Source organism: Gobio gobio, assembly GCF_949357685.1.
Source record: "Gobio gobio genome assembly, chromosome: 14".
Classification (NCBI taxonomy): Eukaryota; Metazoa; Chordata; class Actinopteri; order Cypriniformes; family Gobionidae; genus Gobio; species Gobio gobio.
This window is the reverse complement of record NC_137107.1, coordinates 46285289-46309286: the sequence shown is the minus strand read 5'-3', so window position 1 is coordinate 46309286 and position 23998 is coordinate 46285289. Positions and strand designations below refer to the sequence as shown.

The window sequence follows — 23998 nt, the reverse complement described above, 5'->3', positions numbered from 1 at the left end:
ACAGACTCCCACGACACAATTTTGCAGTTAGTTGATTAATTGCGACCAACATTACAGAGGCCAACGAGCCGTCACGGAGCATTACCGGTCGTTCTTCACTGGCATAAAGTTGGTTCGGCGATGGAAGTTCGATAGGCTTTGCGCAAATTTAGGGACCGTCAGAAACAAAAATTTTGATAAGCTCCGTTGAAAAGTGAAAGCCTGTTTTATAAATCGCCTTTGGCACACAAAAAAAGGCGCTTGGTGTTATTAGACGTTCGATATGCGAAAATTTAAGGACCGTCTCTAAAGTTACATACGACATTGGAACCTACACATTTCTAACTTCAATAGCATTTGAACGGAATATGTAAAATGTGTTTATCATAGCGGACACCTAGATGAACACTTTACAGTTGATACTATAAATCATTCCGTTCAAATGCTATTGAAGTTAGAAATGTGTATACCAATGTCGTATGTAACTTTAGAGACGGTCCTTAAATGTGCGCATATTGAACGTCTAATAACACCAAACGCTTTTTTTTTTTTGCAAAAGGCGATTTATAAAACAGGCTTTAACTTTTCAACGGAGCTTATCAAAATATAAATTTCTGCCGCGCTGGAATTAAAAGCACGCCGTTGTTTCTCCATTTTGATTTTAGGTTTACCTCAGAAGCAGTTTGCACGTTGTTGGTTGCTTGGTAACAGACCCGACAGTTGATTACCGAACTCGATGGAACGGTTTCAGATTTCCCAACTTCAGATAAGATGAGATTTTGTAAGATAGGATAAGAATCCTAAATCAAGTTAAGATTTGCTTCTGTAATACGAAATTGTGAAAAATCCTAAATGAACTTATTAACTTAGACCTAGGATTGAACAGTAATACGTAATACGACCCCAGGACTATATGTTTTGTTTTTGTTTTTTGGTCCGGACCAAATTAACCAAACTAGAAGTGTGAACGCACCCTGAAGGTCTGTTCACACCGGGACGATTTTCGCACGTGTTTATCGCCGACGTTTAACGCCTCGGGACTAAACAAAGGGCGCCAATGTGATTGTGCACACCGACGCGCAAAACGGCAGGCGTAAAAGCGTCATAAAAAAAAAAACGCCTCGGGTTTGTTTTTTTATTTTGACGCGGCGCGTTAAAAACTGGCCAACCAATGAGATCGGCGCTTTTGTTCACGTGCCTGGAGCTGCTGAAGTGACATTAAAACACTCAAGCACAAAACGGTCTCGCCGAGCACACATTGATACAACGAAGAAGTAGTAAGTAGACAAAGAAGAATATGAGCTGCTAATGCTTCTTGCCAGTTAGTAAAAAGTGTGTGAATGGTTTTGGCAAGCACGTAAATACTGTCTCTCTTCTTCTCCTGCGTGACAAGCGAGTGTCAGAAGCGTAAAGTGCCGCAGCACCACCTTGTGTACCGGGAGCACTATCTACTGAATGTGCACGTTCACTCTGCGCATCGCCAGTGAAAATCGCTTGGGTGTGAACACTCAAGACGCGCCGAAAAACGTCATGAAAAACGCTGGCGATAAGCGCGCCCGATATTCGTCCCGGTGTGTACAGGCCTTGAGACCGCCTGAACGAGGTGGTATCGGCCCAATTGCAAACAAACTCTGGGGCGGTTCGCTTGAGGTGTGAGAGCAATCCGACCCAACGGACCAACAAACCAAATAGTATAATAATTTGTAACTATGTGCTATTAAATTGTGTCGGATTCTGTGAGCGAGCACATTAGTAATCACAGTTGAAAACCAAAAGAGTCCCTCTTCATCTTAAAATACTGTGTAATTGTGCTTCTATTTGCGCGTGTCTTGAAACACAATAAGCTCATGGAGCGAACCTGTCAATCATCTTGACAGATATAAGAGGACAGTTGTACTTACATAAACATTTTGATACGCTTTGAAAGGTTGCCTTGTGAAAGCGGAAGAAAATGCTAAATTAAATCCCTGTTCCGGAACAAAACAAAAGATCTACAGGTGTGAAAACACCCTAACAGAACAATCGCAACAAGGTTTGTTTTAATCAAGCCAAACATGCCAAGTGTGAAGTACACCTCAGCCTCAGGTGATTTTTGCATTCATTACATTTGTAACGGAATTTTCCCTGTCTGTTCATCTAATGCTGTTACAAAAGCGTTAAATGTTGCTCAATTAAATGCTTCCATAATGTTGTCATAGTAGTTCAAAATGTTTGGCGTCCTGCACTAGTGCAATAGCTGAAAGTGCATCCAGATGACCTTCAGGCATTTTTTTATAGCCTCCCTTTGCGGGAAACATGCACTTCTCTTTTTTGCCGCTGCCAGTTAAGACGGAGTGCATTTTCTCAGAAATGGAAGTTAAGCCTGTCAAAGCATAACGAAAGTGAAAGGAACAACGCTGTGTGTGTGTGTGTGTGTGTGTGTGTGAGAAAAAGCTTTCTGTGAAGCTGAAAGAGTATAAAAAAAAGTCGTTTTTTACTCATTTCACATCAATAAATGAAACTATAACATACAACATATAGCTAACACAGTACAAAATATGACTCTATATAAACAAAATAAACAAGTATAATAGTGCAACTGTTGTTATGGAAAGTTTGAAGACTAACAGAGAAGTTGTTCTTGCACAATCAGCTTTTGATCTAATGATCCGACAGATAAAACAGTAGTTATGGTTAGTTTGTAATTATATTTTGTTGAAAACATACAAATCAGATCTGCTTTCCTCCTGTAACGGTTAAACCACATGTATACATGCCCCAGACATGGAGCAGAGATACACTGGCAAAATCTAAATTAACTGGTTTTATCCAAGCCAAAAATGATATTAAACAGCACTGAATCAACTGAAAACATTAATTTATGCGAAGAAATCAGCTCAGGATAACTTTATTATCGTGATCCCATTTCTCTTTTCCTGTACTTGGTCTTTGTAAATATAACTGAATTCAAGTATTGCGAAACGGTTTGATCTCCAGCCAGAGTCTTTACCAAAAGTCTGAGGGAAAAAAAAAAGAAACGTTTCCAGAGAAGCGAAAGGCAGATCCATCATCCGGGACAATGCTGTAACATGAAATTGCAGGATCACTGTCAATGCTAATATGAAATGTACCCGATTTCCTCCAGACTCTCCCGGTCTGTGAATGAGTTGAGCAACACTGTCCTAACGGTTTTCTCCAGGGCTGGACATTGTCCTGGACGCGACGTCACTAACACCCTGCACGCCTGCCGCTCTGTTAGAAACCCCTCGAGAGTTTCATCCAAGTCCTTATTTCCCTCCTGATAACCGTCCAGGATGAGCAAACAATCCGCCGGCCCCAGAAGCGTCTCTCTGAGGTCAGACACGTCCAATGGTTTTTCATAATTAACGCTGGACTCTACCACCTGGAAAAAGTCTCCTTCCGCTCCGCTGCAGTCCACCAGCACGATCAGATGGAGCGGGGGAATGTTGAAGGTGTCTGCCGTAATGCCTCGAGCCCAGCAGGACGATAGGATTTGGGCCACGGTGGTTTTCCCGCTGCCTGGTTCTCCAAGCAGAAGGATCGTTTGCCTCTTGTCGGGCAGGACGGAGCTGATGTTTAGCGACTGGCCATCTCTGGGATTGAGAGGAAGAGATGACATGGATTAAAAATGGAAATCAATGAGAAATGTGTGTTTGTTGTGGTACAGTGCTGTGTTTTTCAGCAGTTCACTGGAAACAGTTACGCCTTCCCTCACATTTTTTCTTCAGTTTTTCTTTTTTTTTTATACAAATAAAAATCAACACAATTCCTCGACCCTCACCAACCATTAAAAGATGGAATATTGGGGGAAGATAATTCAATTAATAAATTAATTTTAACATACACATACATATACATATATATATATCTACATACACAATAAATAATTTATAAAAATAAAATAATAAATTGATAAGTCAAAGAAAAATGTATTAATCAATTAATTAATACATAAAATATAAATAATTTAAAATGTAAATGCTTAAATACTAAAAAGATAAATATTTAAAATGTTAAAGAAAGAAAGAAAACAAAATGTAAAATATATACTGCATATAAATATATTATAATGTGTATATAAAACATCTACAGTATTTAACAGTTTATCAGAGATACTCTGTCAATAATAAGGCTTTTTTTTTACAACAATCAATAATTTTCGGAGGTTAGAGGAAACTCTCATAGGTTGCTCTCTCAGAGTTCTCGGTTAAGTTTCACTTAAAGGAACAGCGTAATAAAAAGTTATTTACACTACTATTTGTTATGTATGATCTTTGTCTCAGATGCATTTTTAGCTCTATATAAGGGACATTAAGAGGTCTATAGCAGCTCGGATCATTCGATATGTGAGATGAAGCTGAGATCTGAGAGACACGTGAGACTTTCCTCAGGAGAAACCATGTTATCACATTGCTATAATAAATGCCAATGTCATTTTGCTTCTATGTATCTTGATTCATGAGTGTTTTTACAGTAAAATACGAAAATAAGACTTTCTGTGCAAGTTCATTAATCAGGGTGTGTGTGTGTGCGCGTGTCCTTAAGAACAATAATTTGCCGATGTTTCTAAGGACGTGTCCTGTCATGTTGTGACTAAGCAGAAACACACGAGTAACTCTCTGCATGGTTCACTGAGTCAGACTCTTATTTCCCTCACATCAATCACTCACTTGCTGTGAAGTGCATATGACTCAAGTCTCTTTTCCATCTCCGTGTGTGTGTCGAGCTGTGAATACTGTTGTGTTAGTACAGCTCTCAGAGATGGAGGTTTTTCTGCAGGTTCTGCACAAATCAGAGTCACAAGATCAGCTCAATGATGGACATTTTCCCTTTAGACTAATGCTCACATCAGCTGAACTCATTACAGGCTTCAGCGATTCACAATCACATGAGAACTGCAGATGTGCTTCACAATGTGATATGGACACTTTTATAAGCTGTTTACAGTAACAAACGAGTGAGCGTTACAGTGTGCTGCCGCAGTCGGGGGTAAAAGGCTCAAGGGTAATAGTCTTATTTCCATATTTACTGAACTTGAACATGAATCAGCAGTTTAACTATTAACTCCTGATCATCATTTTTTTATAAAGAACATGCTTTACCTTCTGCGGTTATGGCACATGTTTGTGGTCTGTTCTCGTTCACTGTCAGTAACGCTGGGAATGAAAGACATTAATGCATATGAGAAATACTGTTCAATAAAATGAATAGAGAGTTTATTGTGTGGAGGTTCAATAAAAATACATTTCTTAAAGGAATTCTGCAGGATTAAAATGTACAGTAAAATTATATGTAAAATATATGCTTATAAATATATAAAAGTATGAATATTGTTATATGCGGGTTAAGGAAATTTAAATATATTAAGTTTAAACCTTAAAATGCCTAAACATATTACACAATTTACTTCAAGGAGCAAGAGCATATTTCCAATCTTAAAATACAGTTGTATTTATAAAATATATTTTGAACAATATAATTATATTTTGATAAAAAACTATATTCATATATTTATTTATATAAAAGGTAATATATTTAAATGTTTTAAGTCATGTTGATGTATACAGTATATATAAGTAAGTACATAAATAAATTATTGATAATATATATAAGATATATATTGTTTATATATAAATTATTATAATATTATAATAAAATTGTAATATATGTCATGTTGATATACTGTATTTTATATATTATCAATAATATATTTATACATTTTAAACTGTACTATATATATATATATATATATATATATATTATTTATATACAAATTATTATAATATATAAAATACAGTATATCAACATGACTTATATATTATCAATAATATATATATATATATATATATATATTTTTTTTTTTAACTGCACTATATATTATTTATTTATATATAGAAATATGACATTATAAAGTCATATATGTGTGTGTGTGTGTGTGTGTATGTATATATATAATATATATTACTTATATATATATATATATATATATATATATATATATATATATATATATATATATATATATATATATATATAAATATTTATTTATATATAAATATTTATATTATAATATATCAGTCATGTGGATATATTTTTTATATATTATCACTGATAAATGGATATGTTTTAAAATGTACATATATACATATATACATATATATATATATATATATATATATATATATATATATATATATATATATATATATATATATATATATATAAAATATAAAATAATATTTTAATATAGTCATGTTGATATATTTATATTTTTAAATGTACTTTAGATACAAATATATACATTTATACTACATATGTATTGCATGCTCTCAACGTCGACAGGTAACATGTTGTTTACAGTCATTTTACAGTGACCTTCATATCATCACAAGCACAAATACTTTCTGTGCTGGAAATGATGATGTAAATGTGAAAAACTCACAATCAGTGGTGGCAGAGGACGAGTGCGGGAACGGGAAAGCACATTTAGATGATTCACTTCTTCTGTTCTTCTGACCTGGGAATAGAGAGAGAGAGACACAAGGTCACGTACACACGTTTATTATTTATTGGAATTCACCCATGGCTGCACATTAAAAGAGGATGTGAAATTAAAATTTTTGCATAGCAATGATTTCATATCTTCTGATTATGAGATAAAAGTTCAGCATTCAGCTCATGATCATGAAATGGACAAATGTTTTTGCCAGAGTCAGGATTATTTCGGGAAAACATGTTTTTTCAGGAAAATAAACGTGCTTCTTCTTCAAGGTCCGATCAGGTTTAAACCTCACAGAAACAACAGCACATGTTCAGTGTACGTGATTCTGTTCCGAAAAGACAAATAAAGCCTTTTGGTGAATGTTTCGTATGGAGGAACAGGTTCACGTGACAGACGGAAGCGGGATTCACCTGTGATGTAACCTGATTGTTTTTCCTGCAGAAATTGAAGACTAACAAACTAGGGACTCTCATCATGCGTCACATGATGCTGACTCACAAGACATCAACCATGGGCTATTTTGGGATGGAATACTATCTATTAAAAATAGAACGTGAATCAGTTGGCAACATTGCACAATAACTGGTTTGAAAATAATACTTAATTGCTGTGGTCATGTGACAAAAACCTGTTACATTGATGTCACATGACCACAGGAATAAAGTGAGAGGTGTCCAAAAACTGCACATACACGCCACAGTATGCACTATATATACTGCAGGAATAATATGAATATGTTTTATGAACATAACCTGAGGTTAGTTAAGGGTAATTTACCGGGTCATTCCTGTTCCTGCAGGTTTCGGTTTCATAATGTCACAAAGTGCATGTACAAAATGTAATTTAAAAATAATATAAATGTAATATATATATATATATATTTTTTTTTTTTTTCAAAAGCATCCAGTAATACATAGCATGTGAATGACTAATGAGTTGTTAACCTTTGTCAGCTGACAAAACCCGAGTTTCTGTTTCCTGAAAAAACAGGGGATTCCTTCTTTAAGCTGTTTAATATCATGTGCATGACTTGCATGATTTCTCTCTCATACAAACAATAAATCAATCAAGCAAATCTATAGTGGCTACACCTAAAACTTCACCATATCTGATCGAGATGCCAGCGCACGTGCCAAATGACACGTTTTAATGGACTGGATCTTCAAATAATACCATGGTACATGTCTAATTGTCATGGTACTACTATGGTCAAAAACTAGCTATATGACGGTATGTTATTAAGAAGAATGTGTAATGTTATCAAAGTACCATTTTTTTTCCTCCGCAGAATGATGAAGATGAAGGCAATGGCTAAAAGCACGACGAACACGGCTCCAATCCACACGTACTGAGCAGAACACTCATGAAGGATTTCATCTGTGGAAACAAGAAATGCTGCCGTTAAACAGCGCTCAATAACCGTCTCTCAAAATAAACACATGAGGGATTTTTCAGAAGCTGACAAAAACCATCTGACCACTGTGAAGAGAATAACACTGACTGATCATTTTGTCCTCAGAGTTGATGTGTTAGAAGTAGGAAAAATGGACAAGCGTAAGGATTTGAGCAAGTTTGACAAGGGTCAAATTGTGATGGCTAGATCTCTAAAACTGCAGCTCTTGTGGGCTGTTCCCGGTCTGCAGTGGTCAGTCTCTATCAAAAGTGCTCCAAGGAAGGAACAGTGGAGAACTGGCCACAGGGTCATGGACGGCCAATGCTCATTGATGCACGTGGGATGTGCTGAACAAACAAGTTCGATCCGTGGAGGCCCCACCTCGCATCTTACAGGACTTAAAGGATCTGCTGCTAACATCTTGGTGCCAGATACCACAGCACACCTTCAGGGGACTAGTGGAGTCCATGCCTCGACGGGTCAGGGCTGTTTTTGCAGTAAAAGGACCAACACAATATTCATAATGTTATGCCTGATCGATGTATATGTTATTTTACAACCTTCACTTTAAACCAGTTATTTTTGTATATTTGATATTCTATTATTAATTTTTTAAATGTGTTGAATTTTGTTGAATTTTTTTATAATTTCCATTTTTTTTTAGTTAAAGTAATATTAATTTAGTTGTGTTTTTGTCATTTTTATACATATTTTTTTAATTTGCCTGTTGTTTTAGTTTACTTAATTTTAGTAATTCAACTTAAACTAAATGAAAATGAGAAATTATGCCTTGAAAAGTAGTTTGTTTATTATATTTTATTTTATTTAAATTAATGTTCATTTTATTTCACGTAATGAAGATTTGATATGCTATTTTACAACAACTTTGAACCACTGTTATTTTAGAGCATTTGATGTTTTATTATAGTTGTTTTGTTAATATTTAGAATTTATATATATATATATATATATATATATATATATATATATATATATATATATATATATATATATATATATATATATATATATATATATATATATATATATATATATATATATATACACTTTGTTGTGTGTTTTTGTCATATTTATTAGTTTTTTTGTGTAGTTTATTTAATTTTTTGTTATTATTGTTTTAATTTGCAGTGGAAACTAGCAGAAATAAAATTAATTTACATCTTTTATTTAATTTCAGTTTGTGTTTATTTTAAGTAATGACGTTTCATGGTTTTTGTTTTAGTTAACGATTATAAGCCTGATTCGAATGTGGCTCAGCCAATCAGAGCTACGTATCTGACAATAAACTAATTAAATTAAAGATAATCGCAGTACTACTCTGAATACTACATTTTTTCCCCCTGTATTATTATTTTTTATTAGTATTCATAATCATTTGTAATCATTATATTTTGTATTGAAAATGGGAATGTGTGTGGTGACAGTTTCGATGCATATGTTGACTGAACGATCCGCTTTACATTCTGTTTTAATGGAAACCTTATGTTCTTCTGGGTGCATAAAACTCAGCTTCTTTGTCCAGAAAATGGAAGCTGGGTATGTTACATAAAACAGTCTTTCTCTCCCATGCTGACATATAAAAACAAAAGAGATCTCTTGGCAAAATAACTGGTGTCCGGTCCAGTGAATTAAACAACAGAGTTCAATAAAAAGTCTACATACTCTATCATCACCTATAATGAATGTGATCATGCAGTGAACGCAATAAACGTGTAACTCTGTTACATAACAGAAGAGATTTCCTTACAGACTTCGAAAGGTCAAACATCAGACCGTATTTACGTCACAATGAGACTACTGTCTGCTGGAAAAAACGGCAACAAAGGCCCTCCTCCATATTTATCGGAAACATGTCTGTTTTTTATGTGCGTGTGTGTCTTTATCTGCGAATTTCATTTCATCCGCCCCCTCATCTCAGAAACACATCAAGGAAAATCTGCTTCACACAGGTCATAAGCGATTGAAAACACAGGCAACTTTCACATCTGTAGGTTGATACTGATTCCTACAGAGACAAACCAACTGACTCTTTTTCCTGAAAGGTATCATTTGAAGTGCTACACAATACAGCTACTGTTGTTACTAACATGCCCTTTAAATAACACAAATCCTGCGCCATTGACTTTAGACCAGGTTTGGTGGTCAATAGCGCAGTCGTTTTCAGTTCCTCAAAATAGCAACGCGCTAACAATGCGCCTGAACACACCTTGTTTTCAGACCAGCATGCCCATGGGCGAACAGAAGTGCATTTGCTATTTAAACAACGTGGGTGCTGGATGTGAAAATGAGAACTGCGTCAGCCTGAAACTAGCAAAAAACACTTTGTGCTGTGTGTATGATAGGGCCTTTAAAGGAACACTCCACTTTTAAAAAAAAAAAATAGTCTCATTTTCCAACTCCCCTAGAGTTAAACAGTTGAGTTTTACCATTTTCGAATCCATTCAGCCGATCTCCGGGTCTGGCGGTAGCACTTTTAGCATAGCTTAGCATAGATCATTGAATCTGATTAGACCGTTAGCATCTCGCTCAAAAATGACCAAAGACATTCAATATTTTTCCTATCTAAAACTTGACTCTTCTGTAGTTACATCCTGTACTAAGACCGACGGGAAATTAAAAATTGCGATTTTCTATGCCGATATGGCTAGGAACTATGCTCTCATTCCTGTGTAATAATCAAGGAACTTTGAGCCGTACCATGAGTTCAGCGGCGCAATGATATTACACAGCGCCTGAAAATCGTCCCCAGCGCTCCCTGTGTAAGTAGGTTGTCACGTTGGTTATGTTGACGGAAGTTAGCCTATTTTCAGGCGCTGCGTAATATCATTGCGCCGCTGAACTCATCGTCATTTTTTAAAGGAGCTGCTAACGGTCTAATCAGATTCAATGATCTATGCTAAGCTATGCTAAAAGTGCTACCGGAGATCGGCTGAATGGATTCGAAAACGGTTCTACTCAACTCTAGGGGAGTTGGTAAATGAGCCTATTTTCAAAAAAAAAGTGGAGTGTTCCTTTAGCATCCCAAGTCATTTTGCTTCTCAAGTAAACGTTGTCTGTCACTTGAAATACTCAAGCTCTTTAAAGCAGGATGGATTCTGATTGTTAACACACCTGGGGTGCTGAAGGTGGCCGCCTGCTGGACTTCCCCCTTGGAGAGGAAAGAGCAGGTGTAGTTGTTCACGAGATCCCGCTTGACCGTCAGCTTGCTGATGACTCTGATGAGACCTTCGTCTGTACGGTGCGCTGAGATGTTGGACGTCTCCGTGAGGTTTTCGTTCTGACCGTCGCTCCAGATGACCTGAGCCGACGGGAATCCCTGAGACTCACAGGAGAGCTCTACTTCATCCTGACCCGTTTTCCTGACCAGTTTCTTTATGGGAGTATAAGGAGCTGGAAACCATAAACGTAATACATACTAAAGTTAGAAGCAAGAAACATATGAAGAGGTGTTAAAATAGTCATTTAGTATCCAATACCACACATAGCTAGTGTCATCAGTAGAAAGAGTGTCCCATAATGCATTGTTAACCAATCAGATGACTCCTTAAAAATGTTGGCAGCTATCAAATGTTACTTTTAAGAAGTGTGTGTTTTTTAAGGCACCTGTAACATTGAGTGTGACTTGCTTGTAGTCTCCCTCATTTCCCTCTCTCACGATACACCGGTATGTTCCCGAATCTTGTATCCGGAGCTCTTTCAAGTGCAATACCGCTTTGTTTTCATGCAGACGTTCTCGGATGAGCTGTGCCCGCTTTATGAACGCAGAACCGGTGTAATTGTGGTTTTCTCTGCCCCTCTCGAGCCGATACACGTCCACGTCAGGCTTCGGGTTGACGCGGCTCCATATGACGGTGAGGTCGGAAAGTATTTTAACCGTGGAGAACACGCACACCAGTTCGACGTCCCCATGGAGCTCTGCCTCGTAAGCGCTCTTCTGTACATTCACTGTAAACAGGGCTGGAGGAAGACAGGATGAAAATGCATGAGACATCTTTTCTTTAAGGGGGACCTATTATTCCCCTTTTTTAAAAACATTATATGACATTGTTGCACCTCCTCTCTTCCCAATCTGTCAATAGCCTGGTTTCCATTAACCGATGTTATGCAACTACAACCATTTTTTTTCCCTCTCGCTATAAGTCATTCCAAAAATAATAGTGATGGATGGTGGTAGGTACACGTATATCAAAGCCACTGCACAAGCCATTATTCTTAATCAAAGGAGACGTAGGTGTGTTTTCCAAGCATTAATGGCAAGGAAAGCCCCTTTTACTTGGGAGCGGCTGTATGAGGTGTTTCTGGGAGGTTATAGACGGCAACAACATAAACAAACATTACTGCGCAATTCTTATGCGCAATCATCTTTCATTTAAATTGGGCAACATTATCTTAATTTACATGTTTTTATTGTTTCAGCATGTTTATTATAAATAATCTCCCATTTCTGTCTGCAATATAGAGAGGGGGAAACGCCCCCCTTAAAGGGTTAGTTCACCCAAAACTGAAAATCCTGTTATTAATTACTCACCCTCATGTCGACCCCAACCCGTAAGACCGCAGAGAAGAAGAAAAATATCTTAATTTGTGTTCCGAAGATGAACAAATGTCTTACAGGTTTGGAACGACATTAGGGAGAGTAATAATGACAGAATTAAAATGTTTGGGTGAACTAACCCTTTAAGGACCGTGTAATGCCGTTTTCTGTACAGTATAAATGCTTGCGCGCTCGCCTTCAATCATGCAATGCACTGAAATAACATGTTTCTTTGTTTCATAACATAAGATTAATGTTGGGAAAGTTTTCTATTTGAGATTGATTGTATATGAATGCATCACAAAAAATCCCGTGCTCTATGGGCACTGCCATTAATAGAAGCGAAAGTTGTTTTGCACTCCGTGATAAAGGCACATTTAAATATTTTGTGGGAAACATAAATCCGATCCGTTATCCAGATGGCGACCACTTGATGTGAACAAATGTAAACTCGCCGTGTCCTGATTGACTGATGATCACGGTGATCGCATGTTAATGCCAAGTGTAAATGCAGCCAGAATAAGTTACCTCTAGAGTAGATTATTTCTGATAACAAGCAAAATAAATAACAAGTAAATTACATTAGACATACAGTCTAAATTACATTAGACGCTGCTCTCGAATGACTGGATATTTATGAAGCATTTAAGGCTTTTTGGTGAGTCGCACACACTGTTTTTGCGCTGGTGTCATATTCTCTCTGCTTGATCGTTAATATTTATATCATGTTATCCAAGAATAGTACGTCAAAAATGTGTTTCTACTGAGTAGTGCGCCATACCATCCCCTTGCCAGACCGATAAACAAACACAGACCGGAAGTTAACTTCGGGCCAGGCGCGTAACCGTGGCAACGCACGTGCGTCCGATGAAACCGTCTATAGTAGCCTACACGATTTGCGAAATATTCAGATTTCGAATGCCTGAAAAACCACCTCCCGCGAGCGTAAGAAGTTTTTCTGATATTGGCGTGTTTCCATTGGGCATATTTTGTCTGTCTCTATGAAGCCCCTCCCCAAGTGTGTTGTGATTGGTCCATTGCTTTCAGCGTGTTTGGAACTGTCCCGCCCCTTACCATAACCACCAGTTTCAACCAAGCGGCAACCTCCCACAGTTTCTCTTGAAGCCAATATGGAAGTGACTTAAACTGCAATTCATCGACTGGCCGCTAGGGACAGGCTCCAGAAGGGGCAGAATCTCATTGAGCTCATGTTAAAATGCCCAACTTTACAGCAGAAAAAACATGTTTACAGTCTGGTACAAATTGTGTTTTTTTTGTCTATACGGCTAATTTTGCCCTTCATGACGACTGTAAGGGGGTGAATTTTTTTTATAACTCATTGGTTTACATTATATAAAGCATTAAAGTTCTGCATAATTAAGGGCGTGGCCACTTTGAGTGACAGGTGGATTGCCGTTTGTCTGCTGTCTGTTAGTCATCGTGTCACCTCAGCTCTGCCCACGTCCCGCCTCTTTGCCCATTTTCTGTTATCCGAGTGTGACGCGTGGTGATGCGTTGCCAAGATGGCAACGGCCAGCTCGACCCTACTTTACGCTTCAAAAATGCTCTTCAGAATCCTATGGGTGACGTCACGGACACTACGTCCATATTTTTTTTACAGTCTATGGTTTCAACACACTACTACTAAGGGGCTGTTTACACTACATAGTTTTAACTTTTTATGCTTTTTGGCCATTCATTTACAAGGCAATGGTGTTTTGGTGGCCTTAAAATGCAAGTGCAAGTTTTTGAAAACGATAACCTACCGTTATCTCCTCAGTGTAAACTACAAAAACGTGAATCTGAGAAAACGGTGACGTATTATGGGTTTAGTCTTGGCATGGCCGTTTGAATGCATATGTGTGCAGGCGCAAAGTCTTTCTTTACAAAAGTACTTCACAAGTTCACACTTACATCAAATTAAATAGGGTAAATATTAGGGCTGTAATCTCCCAGTCGATTAGTCGATTATTAGTCGATACGTTCTGGCTCGACCAAAATTCTGATTGGTCGATTTTTTGCCGCGTTCATTTCATTAGTTTTGCTGCGTTCATTTAATCAGTTTTGCCCCGCCGCGTTCATTTCATCAGGTGGAAAGCACTAATTGCTAATGGGGGTGTTTTGAGAGCACCCCTGTTTCACAGGTAACAGTCTGTCTTTAGAACACCCCCATTGTTTTCACTTCTTTTGGATTAGCCCAACCCACTGGAGAAGAGAAGTCTCTCGCGGGTCCTTTGTTCATTCCCGCTGGCTCAAACGCACACCCACAGCGGTAAACTTTAGGAACGCCCATCAACATACACATGAGGGGAAGCGTCACAACACCGCACTAAGTGGATCTGTACTGTCAGTTTTGTCGCGTTCATTTCATCAGTTTTGCCGCGCCGCGTTCATTTCATCAGGTGGAAAGCACTAATTGCTAATGGGGGTGTTTTCAGAGCACCCCTGTTTCACAGGTATCAGTCTGTCTTCAGAACACCCCCATTGTTTTCACTTCTTTTGGATTAGCCCAACCCACTGGAGAAGAGAGACAGATTGAAGAAGGCTAGTTTTCTTGTATATTATTTATTTAATTGTGAGCGTTTTTTCTGCTCTTGATCTGGCTTGTTTAATAAATATTCATTTTTTATTAAAGTGGACGTGCCTTTTGTGTTTAAGAGTAAAAGCTTTAAGTTAATAGTCTATTCGTGTCGTGAAATGATACTGCTGTCAGTTATTATAATACATATGACAAAATCAATTGTCTAAATTATGTTGCATATTCCTCAAAAGTTCTTGTGATGATATCTAGTTGACAGCACATAGTACTATATTCTCGGAAGTCATAGGCTATGATATTGCGCAGGTGCACGTGATGCAATGCTGTCAGAGCCGACAGACTCGTGTGTCAGACTCATTTCAGTGCAAAATAATCAGCTCAAAAACGATTTAATATTCTGCAAATAGCCTACTAGTTTTTTATGTTTATTTATAATTAATTTAGGCAGACAACAAGGCTACCAAGTACTGCGCACAGTGCGCAGCTAATTCATTTAACGTTTTTTTTTTCCTAACGTCAGTTTAGTCGATTTTTAGTCGAAAATTTCAGGACTTCAGTCGACCAAGATTTTCTTTGGTTGATTACAGCCCTAGTAAATATTATGCGTATTTGGCGTGCTGTCCGGGGGAGGGCTCCGGGCTCTGAATTTTGCCCGAACCCAGAGTACCCCCCCCCCCCCCCCCCGTGATGGAAATAGTCTAAAACTAGACTACATATATTAATTTGATGTCTTATGTGAGTTTAATTAAGTGAGGAGAAGGGGTGGTGGAGGGATGCTAAGAAACAGTCAACGACAGGAAGGTAAATCGGCAGTCTATATACACCTCCTATCGTTGATTTTTTAATGAGCTCCTCTTGTGTTCAATTAGGTTTAATTATCTGGGTCTGCTCCACTTAACAGTTTTAATTTCCTGAATGTGCTCCTCCTGAACTTTGTTTATAAAACATCAATTGTCTGGCATGCATAATACAGCGTTTTATGCTAGTCGTTTTCGCGGATCCATATGAACGGGGATCGTTTTGATAATGTTATCATCTGTACGAAGAAAAACGTTTCCATTTTTAGTACATCAATGTCGTGTAAACGTACTGTAACGCAACCAGTCCCCACCCCTTTATTTAGCATATGCATTGGGTGGGTTTTATTAAAATGAGGAATATTGTGACGTGTTCATCCCCTGAAGAAAACTCAAGACTACAATGGAGGCTTTTCAGAGAGTTCAGAAACAGGGACACGGATATAGAGAATTACTCCCGCAGGAGGGAGACTTTCAGAGCTTTTTAATGCTCAAACAACAATATAAAAAAGTGTGAAAAGCATAAGAGAAGCCCTTTAAAGCACAAGATATATGAGACAACTTCATCAGTATTCAGAACTGGAAGTGAAATGCTCAACGGTACATTTTCCTGCTCAAATGTGGCACTTTCATAGCTCATGAGACATACTGGAGTTCTCGTTTGAGTTTTAAGTATGAACTTTTTAAGTATGAAGAGAAATGTTTGGTAAAATCTCTGACTATCCTGGCAAATCTAAGCACAGTTTGTGACTCTTCCGAATCTCTTAAGCTTTTCAGCTGAAACTTTAGTTTGCTACATTAATGTCTAGAAGAACCCAGAGAGGTTCTCTCTTATTAGCTGTTTCAAGATTTTAAAACAGAAAACAGACAGATATGTGTAATGTATATCAGTCATACCTGAAACGGAGATGGCAGGCCATAGCAGAGCCTGAAATATGACGACCAGCATTCCCCTCATTGACCCCTGCAGGCAAAGACAACACACCAGTCTGAAATCACATACAAAATCCTCTTGATCTGAAGCCCAAACTGAGCTATGAAGAGTGTCTATGAGCGCGTGGGTCTATGGGCAGGACTGGTCACTGATGTCATGTACCACAATGAATCAGCAGCTATTCACTTCTTGATTTACAAACAATACTGACTGAACCAACAAAGTCTGCATTAATAAGAGTTACACATCAGTTTTTTGTTGTTGTTCAATTGTCATGTGACCCAAAACACGAGTCAGCTCTGGGGCATCGGCGTGTGACTAGGTGATTCAGCACGCATTCACATGCGGGACAAAACCTAAAGAGTCCCAGGTAGATTATCTCACACAGACAGAGAAATACAGGCACGGTTCTTCCTCAAAAAGCTCCATCTCTTTCTAAATGAAGCTCATCTGTCTTACTCATATTTTCCCACTGTTATTAATCGACAGCAATTTCCATAATAGCAACGCTAACGCAGATAGACCAATATATAACACACACACACACACACACACACACACACACACACACACACACACACACACTAAGATTAATTGTGTTACTTGTCGTTTCTTTGCTATTATTTGTAAAATATGAGTAAAAATTGTCCTACACCAAATTTTATTTTAAACCCCCTTTGGATGACCTGACCAGCAACTTGAGTCAACCTCATTCTCCATTTCTTAGTAAGTACCTTCCGTAAATAGGTATTTTATCTCTACTTCAGGCAGTCATAGTGATACTGAGAGGAATGGTGATGTTATCAAGCACTTTACTCATCTGCTGGCGCTCACTTGCTGATTAATTGTGAACATGAGCAGGAAACTAGTGACTTCTAACTTAGATTCCCCAGGTTATTCTAGTTCACGTCACAGGAAAACAATGGTGAGATATAGTGAGGAAAAAATTCAAAAACAACACCCACATGGATACACTCACTCATAAAAATAGGGAGAGTTAATAACCCAAACAAACTCTACTTACTCTAGGAAGTCCCCTTTTCATTTTTTTGTTTTTTGTTGAGTTTCAACCAACAGCCTTTGGGATACCAACCCGCTACTCTGCCGCAAAAAGTTAAAATCACACAGATGGGTTTTCTAAAGATTATGAGGAAATTCACAGCTTAACCCTTGACCAGAAGTATAAACCTTCTAACTAAAATCAGTCTTTAGGGATACTCTGTATGTTCCTGTTGAGACCTACTCAGTGTTGGGGAAAGTTACGTTGAAAAGTAATGCAGTTCTAACTAATTGCGTTACTTAGTTACTTTTTAAGAAAACAAACTTTTCGGTTATTTTTGCGCTACTTTTCCTCCCCTATAATGACCCAAATGTGTTCGCCTGAAAGCCTTTTATACACACTTAAAGGGATAGTTCACCCAAAAATAAAAATTCTGTCATCATTTACTCATCCACAAGTTATATGAGTTTCTTTGTTCTGCTGAACACAAAAGAAGATATTTAGAAGAATGTGTGTAACCAAGCAGAGAGAGCAACCATAGACTACCATAGTAGGGAAAAAAATACTATGGTAGTCAATGGTTGCTCTCTCTGCTTTGTTACACACATTCTTCTAAATATCTTATTTTGTGTTCAGCAGAACAAAGAACTTCATACAGGTTTGGAACAACTTGAGGGTGAGTAAATGAGGACAGAATTTGTATTTTTGGGTGAACTATCCCTTTAACTGCAGATACCGAAATGACATACACTGTGTGGTACAGTAGAAATATTTTGAGTGTCCCTTATTCTGTCCCTTATTTTCCTATAAAGAACCACAATTGTCCCTTATTTTCCTATAAAGAACCACGATTGTCCCTTATTTACTTTTCCAGAAGTTGGCAACCTTAGCCGGTGAACATGTCAAACTAACAATCAAACAGTTCAGATTTTAGCCTAGGATCAGAGGAATCTTTTAGGATTTGCAAAATTTGACTCAGACGGCCAAAATCGCACAGTGTGGACCCGGCTTTAAATAAACAAGTTCAGTCCCATAACTATAACAATGTAGATGCAAGATATTCTTCACAGTGCTGAATCCACTAAACCCAAGACCATTGAGGCACTTTCATACCAATGATTTACTGTATAAATCATTTTATAGAGATTACAGGGGAGGATTTCCATTTGTATGTCACGACAGGTACAAAAACAACATTTGTATAAAAGCCTTAAAAAAGAAGATTGTTAAGACTGTCTTAAGAACCCTTCTGACCAACTAGCAGTTAGAAAGACTAACCCTAACCAAAAGTTATGACTAGTCTTAAAGAAAAATATTAGATGACTTGTAATATTAGAAAATGACTTGTAAAATTACGCATTTTTTTGCAACTGGTCCTTGAATGTAACTCAGTGGACTTACCCACATTAAAAAAATGCTATAGTATATTATAGTAAAATTACTCTAGTAAATACTATAGTGTTTTTGAACCGTACTATAGTAAATATACTACAGTATATTAACAAAGTGTAGTAAATACTATAATATACTACAATATAGGCTACTACAATTTACTGTAGCATCTTTACTATAGTATGGTTCAAAAACATTATAGTATTTACTAGAGTAATTTTACTGTCATTTTACTATAATAGGCCTATACTAAAGTATTTTTTTTCATGTGGATAGAGCCTCCACATACAGCATAACCAGAAAAATGTATATATTAACTATAAACATTTCCATTATTATATTTTTTTTTACATTACTACCATGACATTTCCATGACACTTTACCCAATTTCTATGTGCACAAAACTCTTTTGAAGTGCATCATATTGCAGAAATATTGCAGCAACCCCCCTTCCACAAAACCACAGGATGTCAAATTGGGTTAACTACACAATGTAAACAAACAGCTTGAAACGTATGACTTTAAAATGACAAATTAAACATAAAATAGTAAATCAATAACTCTAAATCATGATAATTGTATAGCCATGCTCTAATTATTAGCTAGTAGGGATACACGAGATGTCTTACTTACTTAATGTTGTGTGTCACGCATGAGCAGAGCCTGTGACCTGTGGCTGTGTGTTGTGTTTCTGCGGGATTGTGGAGAGGAAGGAACAGCTGTAAAGGCTTTTCAAGCGCCACTCGCGCTGCTCATTGGTTGCGTGATGACGTAAAGTTTCGAGAAAGTCGTGTCTCGTATGAAAAAAATCCTGAATATTTCAGCAGCTCAGCTTCCCTCCGGACACGGAGACCGAGACCGAGACCGCGATGACAGGAACGTTAAATCATCACAGAATCCGGTAAACCATCACTGGAATCAACTGTTCATTCACTGACATCACAAAGTCTCGTTTCCCACCTGAATCAAATAGATAGATAGATAGATAGATAGATAGATAGATAGATAGATAGATAGATAGATAGATAGATAGATAGATAGATAGATAGATAGATAGATAGATAGATAGATAGATAGATAGATAGATAGATAGATAGATAGATAGATAGATAGATAGATAGATAGATAGATAGATAGATAGATAGATAGATGCAGATGCAGAGACTTGAAAAGAATTTCGTATCATTTTCAACCCACATGAAAAAATACTATAGTATATTATAGTAAAATTACTCTAGTAAATACTATAGTGTTTTTGAACCATACTATAGTAAATATACTACAGTATATTAACAAAGTGTAGTAAATACTATAATATAGGCTACTACAATTTACTGTAGTAGCCTATCTTTACTATAGTATGGTTCAAAAACACTATAGTATTTACTAGAGTAATTTTACTGTACTTTTACTATAATATACTAAAGTATAGTATAGTTTAGTTTATAAGTATAGTTTTTGATGTGGGAAGGAATCCTCTTCAGAAGAAAAGAATAATAATAATCAGAAAATGTTTCACCAGAGACACACTGCCCTTGAATAGAAATTAAGATCACCACCATCATTTACTGACATCTCACATGAGTCTTTCTTCCTTCCTTCCTTCCTTTTCACGTAATGAAAGTAGATTACTGAGTATGTGAAGCTTCACAATGACAAAAAAAGACTTTACAAACAAGGTTCCATTTGTTAACATTAGTTAACTACATTAGTTAACAATAAATTACTTCTAAAGCATTTATTAATCTTAGATCATGTCAATTTCAACATTTACTAATACATTACATACAAGTTGTATCTGTTCATATTTAATGGACCCCATTTAGATTAGTTTCATTTTGTGTTTGTCCAGCATGCAGAGACTTGAAAGGAATGTCGTATCATTTTCCAAGAATCCTCCTCAGATTAAAGAAATTATAATAATCAGAAAATGTTTCACTGCCTTTTAATAAAAATTATCACCCACCATCATTTACTGACATCTCGCATGACTCTGTCTTCCTTCCTTTTCGTAATGAAAGTAAATGAATACTGAGTGAAGACTGAGTCTGTGAAGCTTCACAATAACAAAAAAAAAGACTTTGCAAACAAGGTTCCATTTGTTAACATTAGTTAACTACATTAGTTAACAATAAATTACTTCTAAAGCATTTATTAATCTTAGTTCATGTCAATTTCAACATTTACTAATACATTACATACAAGTTGTATCTGTTAATATTTAATGGACACCATTTAGACGGATGTATGGATAGATGGATCATGGATGGATGGATGGACAGACAGACAGATGATGGATGGATGGATGGATGGATGGATGGATGGATGGATGGATGGATGGATGGATGGATGGATGGATGGATGGATGGATGGATGGATGGATGGATGGATGGATGGATGGATGGATGGATGGATAGATAGATAGATAGATAGATAGATAGATAGATAGATAGATAGATAGATAGATAGATAGATAGATAGATAGATAGATAGATAGATAGATAGATAGATAGATAGATGGTTGGTTATTGTTAGTTAATGCAAGAGGCTGAGTAAAATAAATGAGAAGGATTTTAATATTCGGTGGAATTATTCATTGAAAGTTCAATAATAAAGATTCATTTCTGATATATGTAATAGTGGCGTAGACTACTGTAATACTACTTGTGTTTTTGACTTGGATAAAACATCCTGTGACAGTAAAGAATATCAGGGGTTTTTGTTTATATTGCTCAAGGTGAAGTCATCTCATTTCAACAGCACTAAAGGTGCTCATGTAATCACAGGGCATTCTGGATCTCGTGTTACTGGAACATTTTTGGATGTGATCATCTTCCTGCTGGTAGCAGACCAATCGAATGGCATCATCATGGTATGAGTTATATAGTCTGGGTTTCCCATCTTAATCCAGGGGACTCGTTTACATGTATGATGGAATTTCCACCGACGCCACACTGATCTGAAGAATATTAATATTAATATTTGTATTGTGTTTTTCCTTTTCCTTCACGGAAAGACACCTGATATGATGAAGATTACCGTGTCTTGTGTTTTTTTTTCAGGCTAGACCCGTTTGGTGGGCTCATGTTACCTGTAAAACTGCGTGACATGGGAAAAAACTTTTTAACACACACGATCAGGGCAAAACACAACAAATACAAGCAATGAGGTTCAGAAGCCGACACTGAATTTAAACTAGGAAATGATTTCCGAGGATAAAAAAAAACAAAGTAATCTACATCATATTACCAAAAATTTGGGACGCCTGTCTTTACATGCACATGAACTTTAATGACATCCCATTCTTAATCCGTAGGGTTTAATATGGAGTTGGCCCACCCTTTGCAGCTACAACAGCTTCAGCTCTTCTGGGAAGGCTTTCCACAAGGTTTAGGAGTGTGTTTATGGAAATTTTTGACCATTCTTCTAGAAGCGCATTTGTGAGGTCAGGCACTGATGTTGGACGAGAAGGCCTGGCTCTCAGTCTCCGCTCTAATTCATCCCAAAGGTGTTCTATCGGGTTGAGGTCAGGACTCTGTGCAGGCCAGTCAAGTTCCTCCACACCAAACTCGCTCATCCATGTCTTTATGGACCGACGCTTTGTGCACTGGAGTGCAGTCATGCTGGAACAGGAAGGGGCCGTTCCCAAACCGCTCCCACAAAGTTGGGAGCATGAAATTGTCCAAAATGTCTCGTTATGCTGAAGCATTAAGAGTTCCTTTCACTGTGTTACGTCTCATGTTGGCATTGAGGTATAATGACGCACATAATATAAATGTCAATACTTTTATTCTGGTCTCTGGGGAGTAACTGAGGAGGAATAAAACAAGGATAAACTAGGTAGCGGTAACTATAAGTGGTTCGCTTTATTTACACAGACAGATCATTTTATAACAAGGAAAAACTAAAACCAACCCATATTTACAGTTATATACAACCAAGCAGAAAGAAACAAAAGAAAAACAAGATAATCATAAATTAAACCAGACCAAAGAGAGAAGGAAAACGAGCAGGGCTAAATTAACAAAACAACAAAACCAAAGCCCATCACTAACCAATCCTCGCCCTCTACACTAACTGAAAACAAAACGACAACAAAAAGAAATCTTCCGCATTCAACACGACATAACTAAAACTTCACTGACTAAAAGAAAACATACAAGGAGTTGCACCCGCTCCTTACCTAATGTGTTTAAAGCTACACTGTGTGATATTTTCCCCCATCTAGCGGTGAAAAGGTATATAACCATCCAGTGAATATTAGTTTCTCTTCCTCTCAATTCCGATTTCGTTTTAACTCCTACGGTGGCCGATTTAGTCCAAGATTAACATGGCTTTCAGTTCGACCTCGTCCACATTCGACACGGTGCCATCGAGTGTTAAAACGCGAAAGGCAAAGCTTGAATTTATGGATATGTCCCTCTTTGGCTAATGTACTTTCAAGATGGAGGGACAACATGGCGACCCGCATTCGAACCCCTCACCCGTATGTATTTTCAATGGCATATTATAAACTTACGAGAATACTTTATTACTTGAAAGAAGTAAATATACATTAATGAGCACGTATATTTTTGAAAGAACTAAGTGCTTTTAGCTAAGAATAAACTAAAAAAGTTACACAGTGTAGCTTTAACAGAGAACTCTACGTGTATGTAAGATGTAGGTCCCGTGATGTACTTCCCTTTTCTCTACTCTCCGGGCTGGCAAAGTATCGAACAGGTACGACGTTCTCTGAGAAGAAAACAACACAACAAGCAAAGCAAACCACCACTAAGTCAGTAACAGCGAAAACAACTGGCACAGCCAACAAACACACTCCAAGCTCCGCCACGCCCCTTCCGTTCCATCAGGTGGCCTTTATCTGAAGCACAGTTGATGATTGGTTGCTTCTCGAGATCATTCAT

At 37.2% G+C, this 23998-nt stretch overlaps 1 protein-coding gene across 1 annotated transcript; it reads right to left on the bottom strand.

Moving 5' to 3' along the window:
* Positions 1-2430: 2430 nt before the first annotated feature.
* Positions 2431-23998, bottom strand: LOC307137130 (uncharacterized protein; the record flags this gene model as incomplete). The annotated part of the gene is made up of 11 exons (XM_079834612.1): positions 2431-3572; positions 4650-4761; positions 5082-5135; positions 6422-6496; positions 7751-7858; positions 11007-11285; positions 11499-11852; positions 16663-16754; positions 19725-19782; positions 23772-23825; positions 23911-23998. The coding sequence occupies 11 exons, from the start codon at positions 23996-23998 to the stop codon at positions 3074-3076; spliced, it is 1773 nt and encodes a 590-aa protein (XP_079690738.1). The 3' UTR covers positions 2431-3073.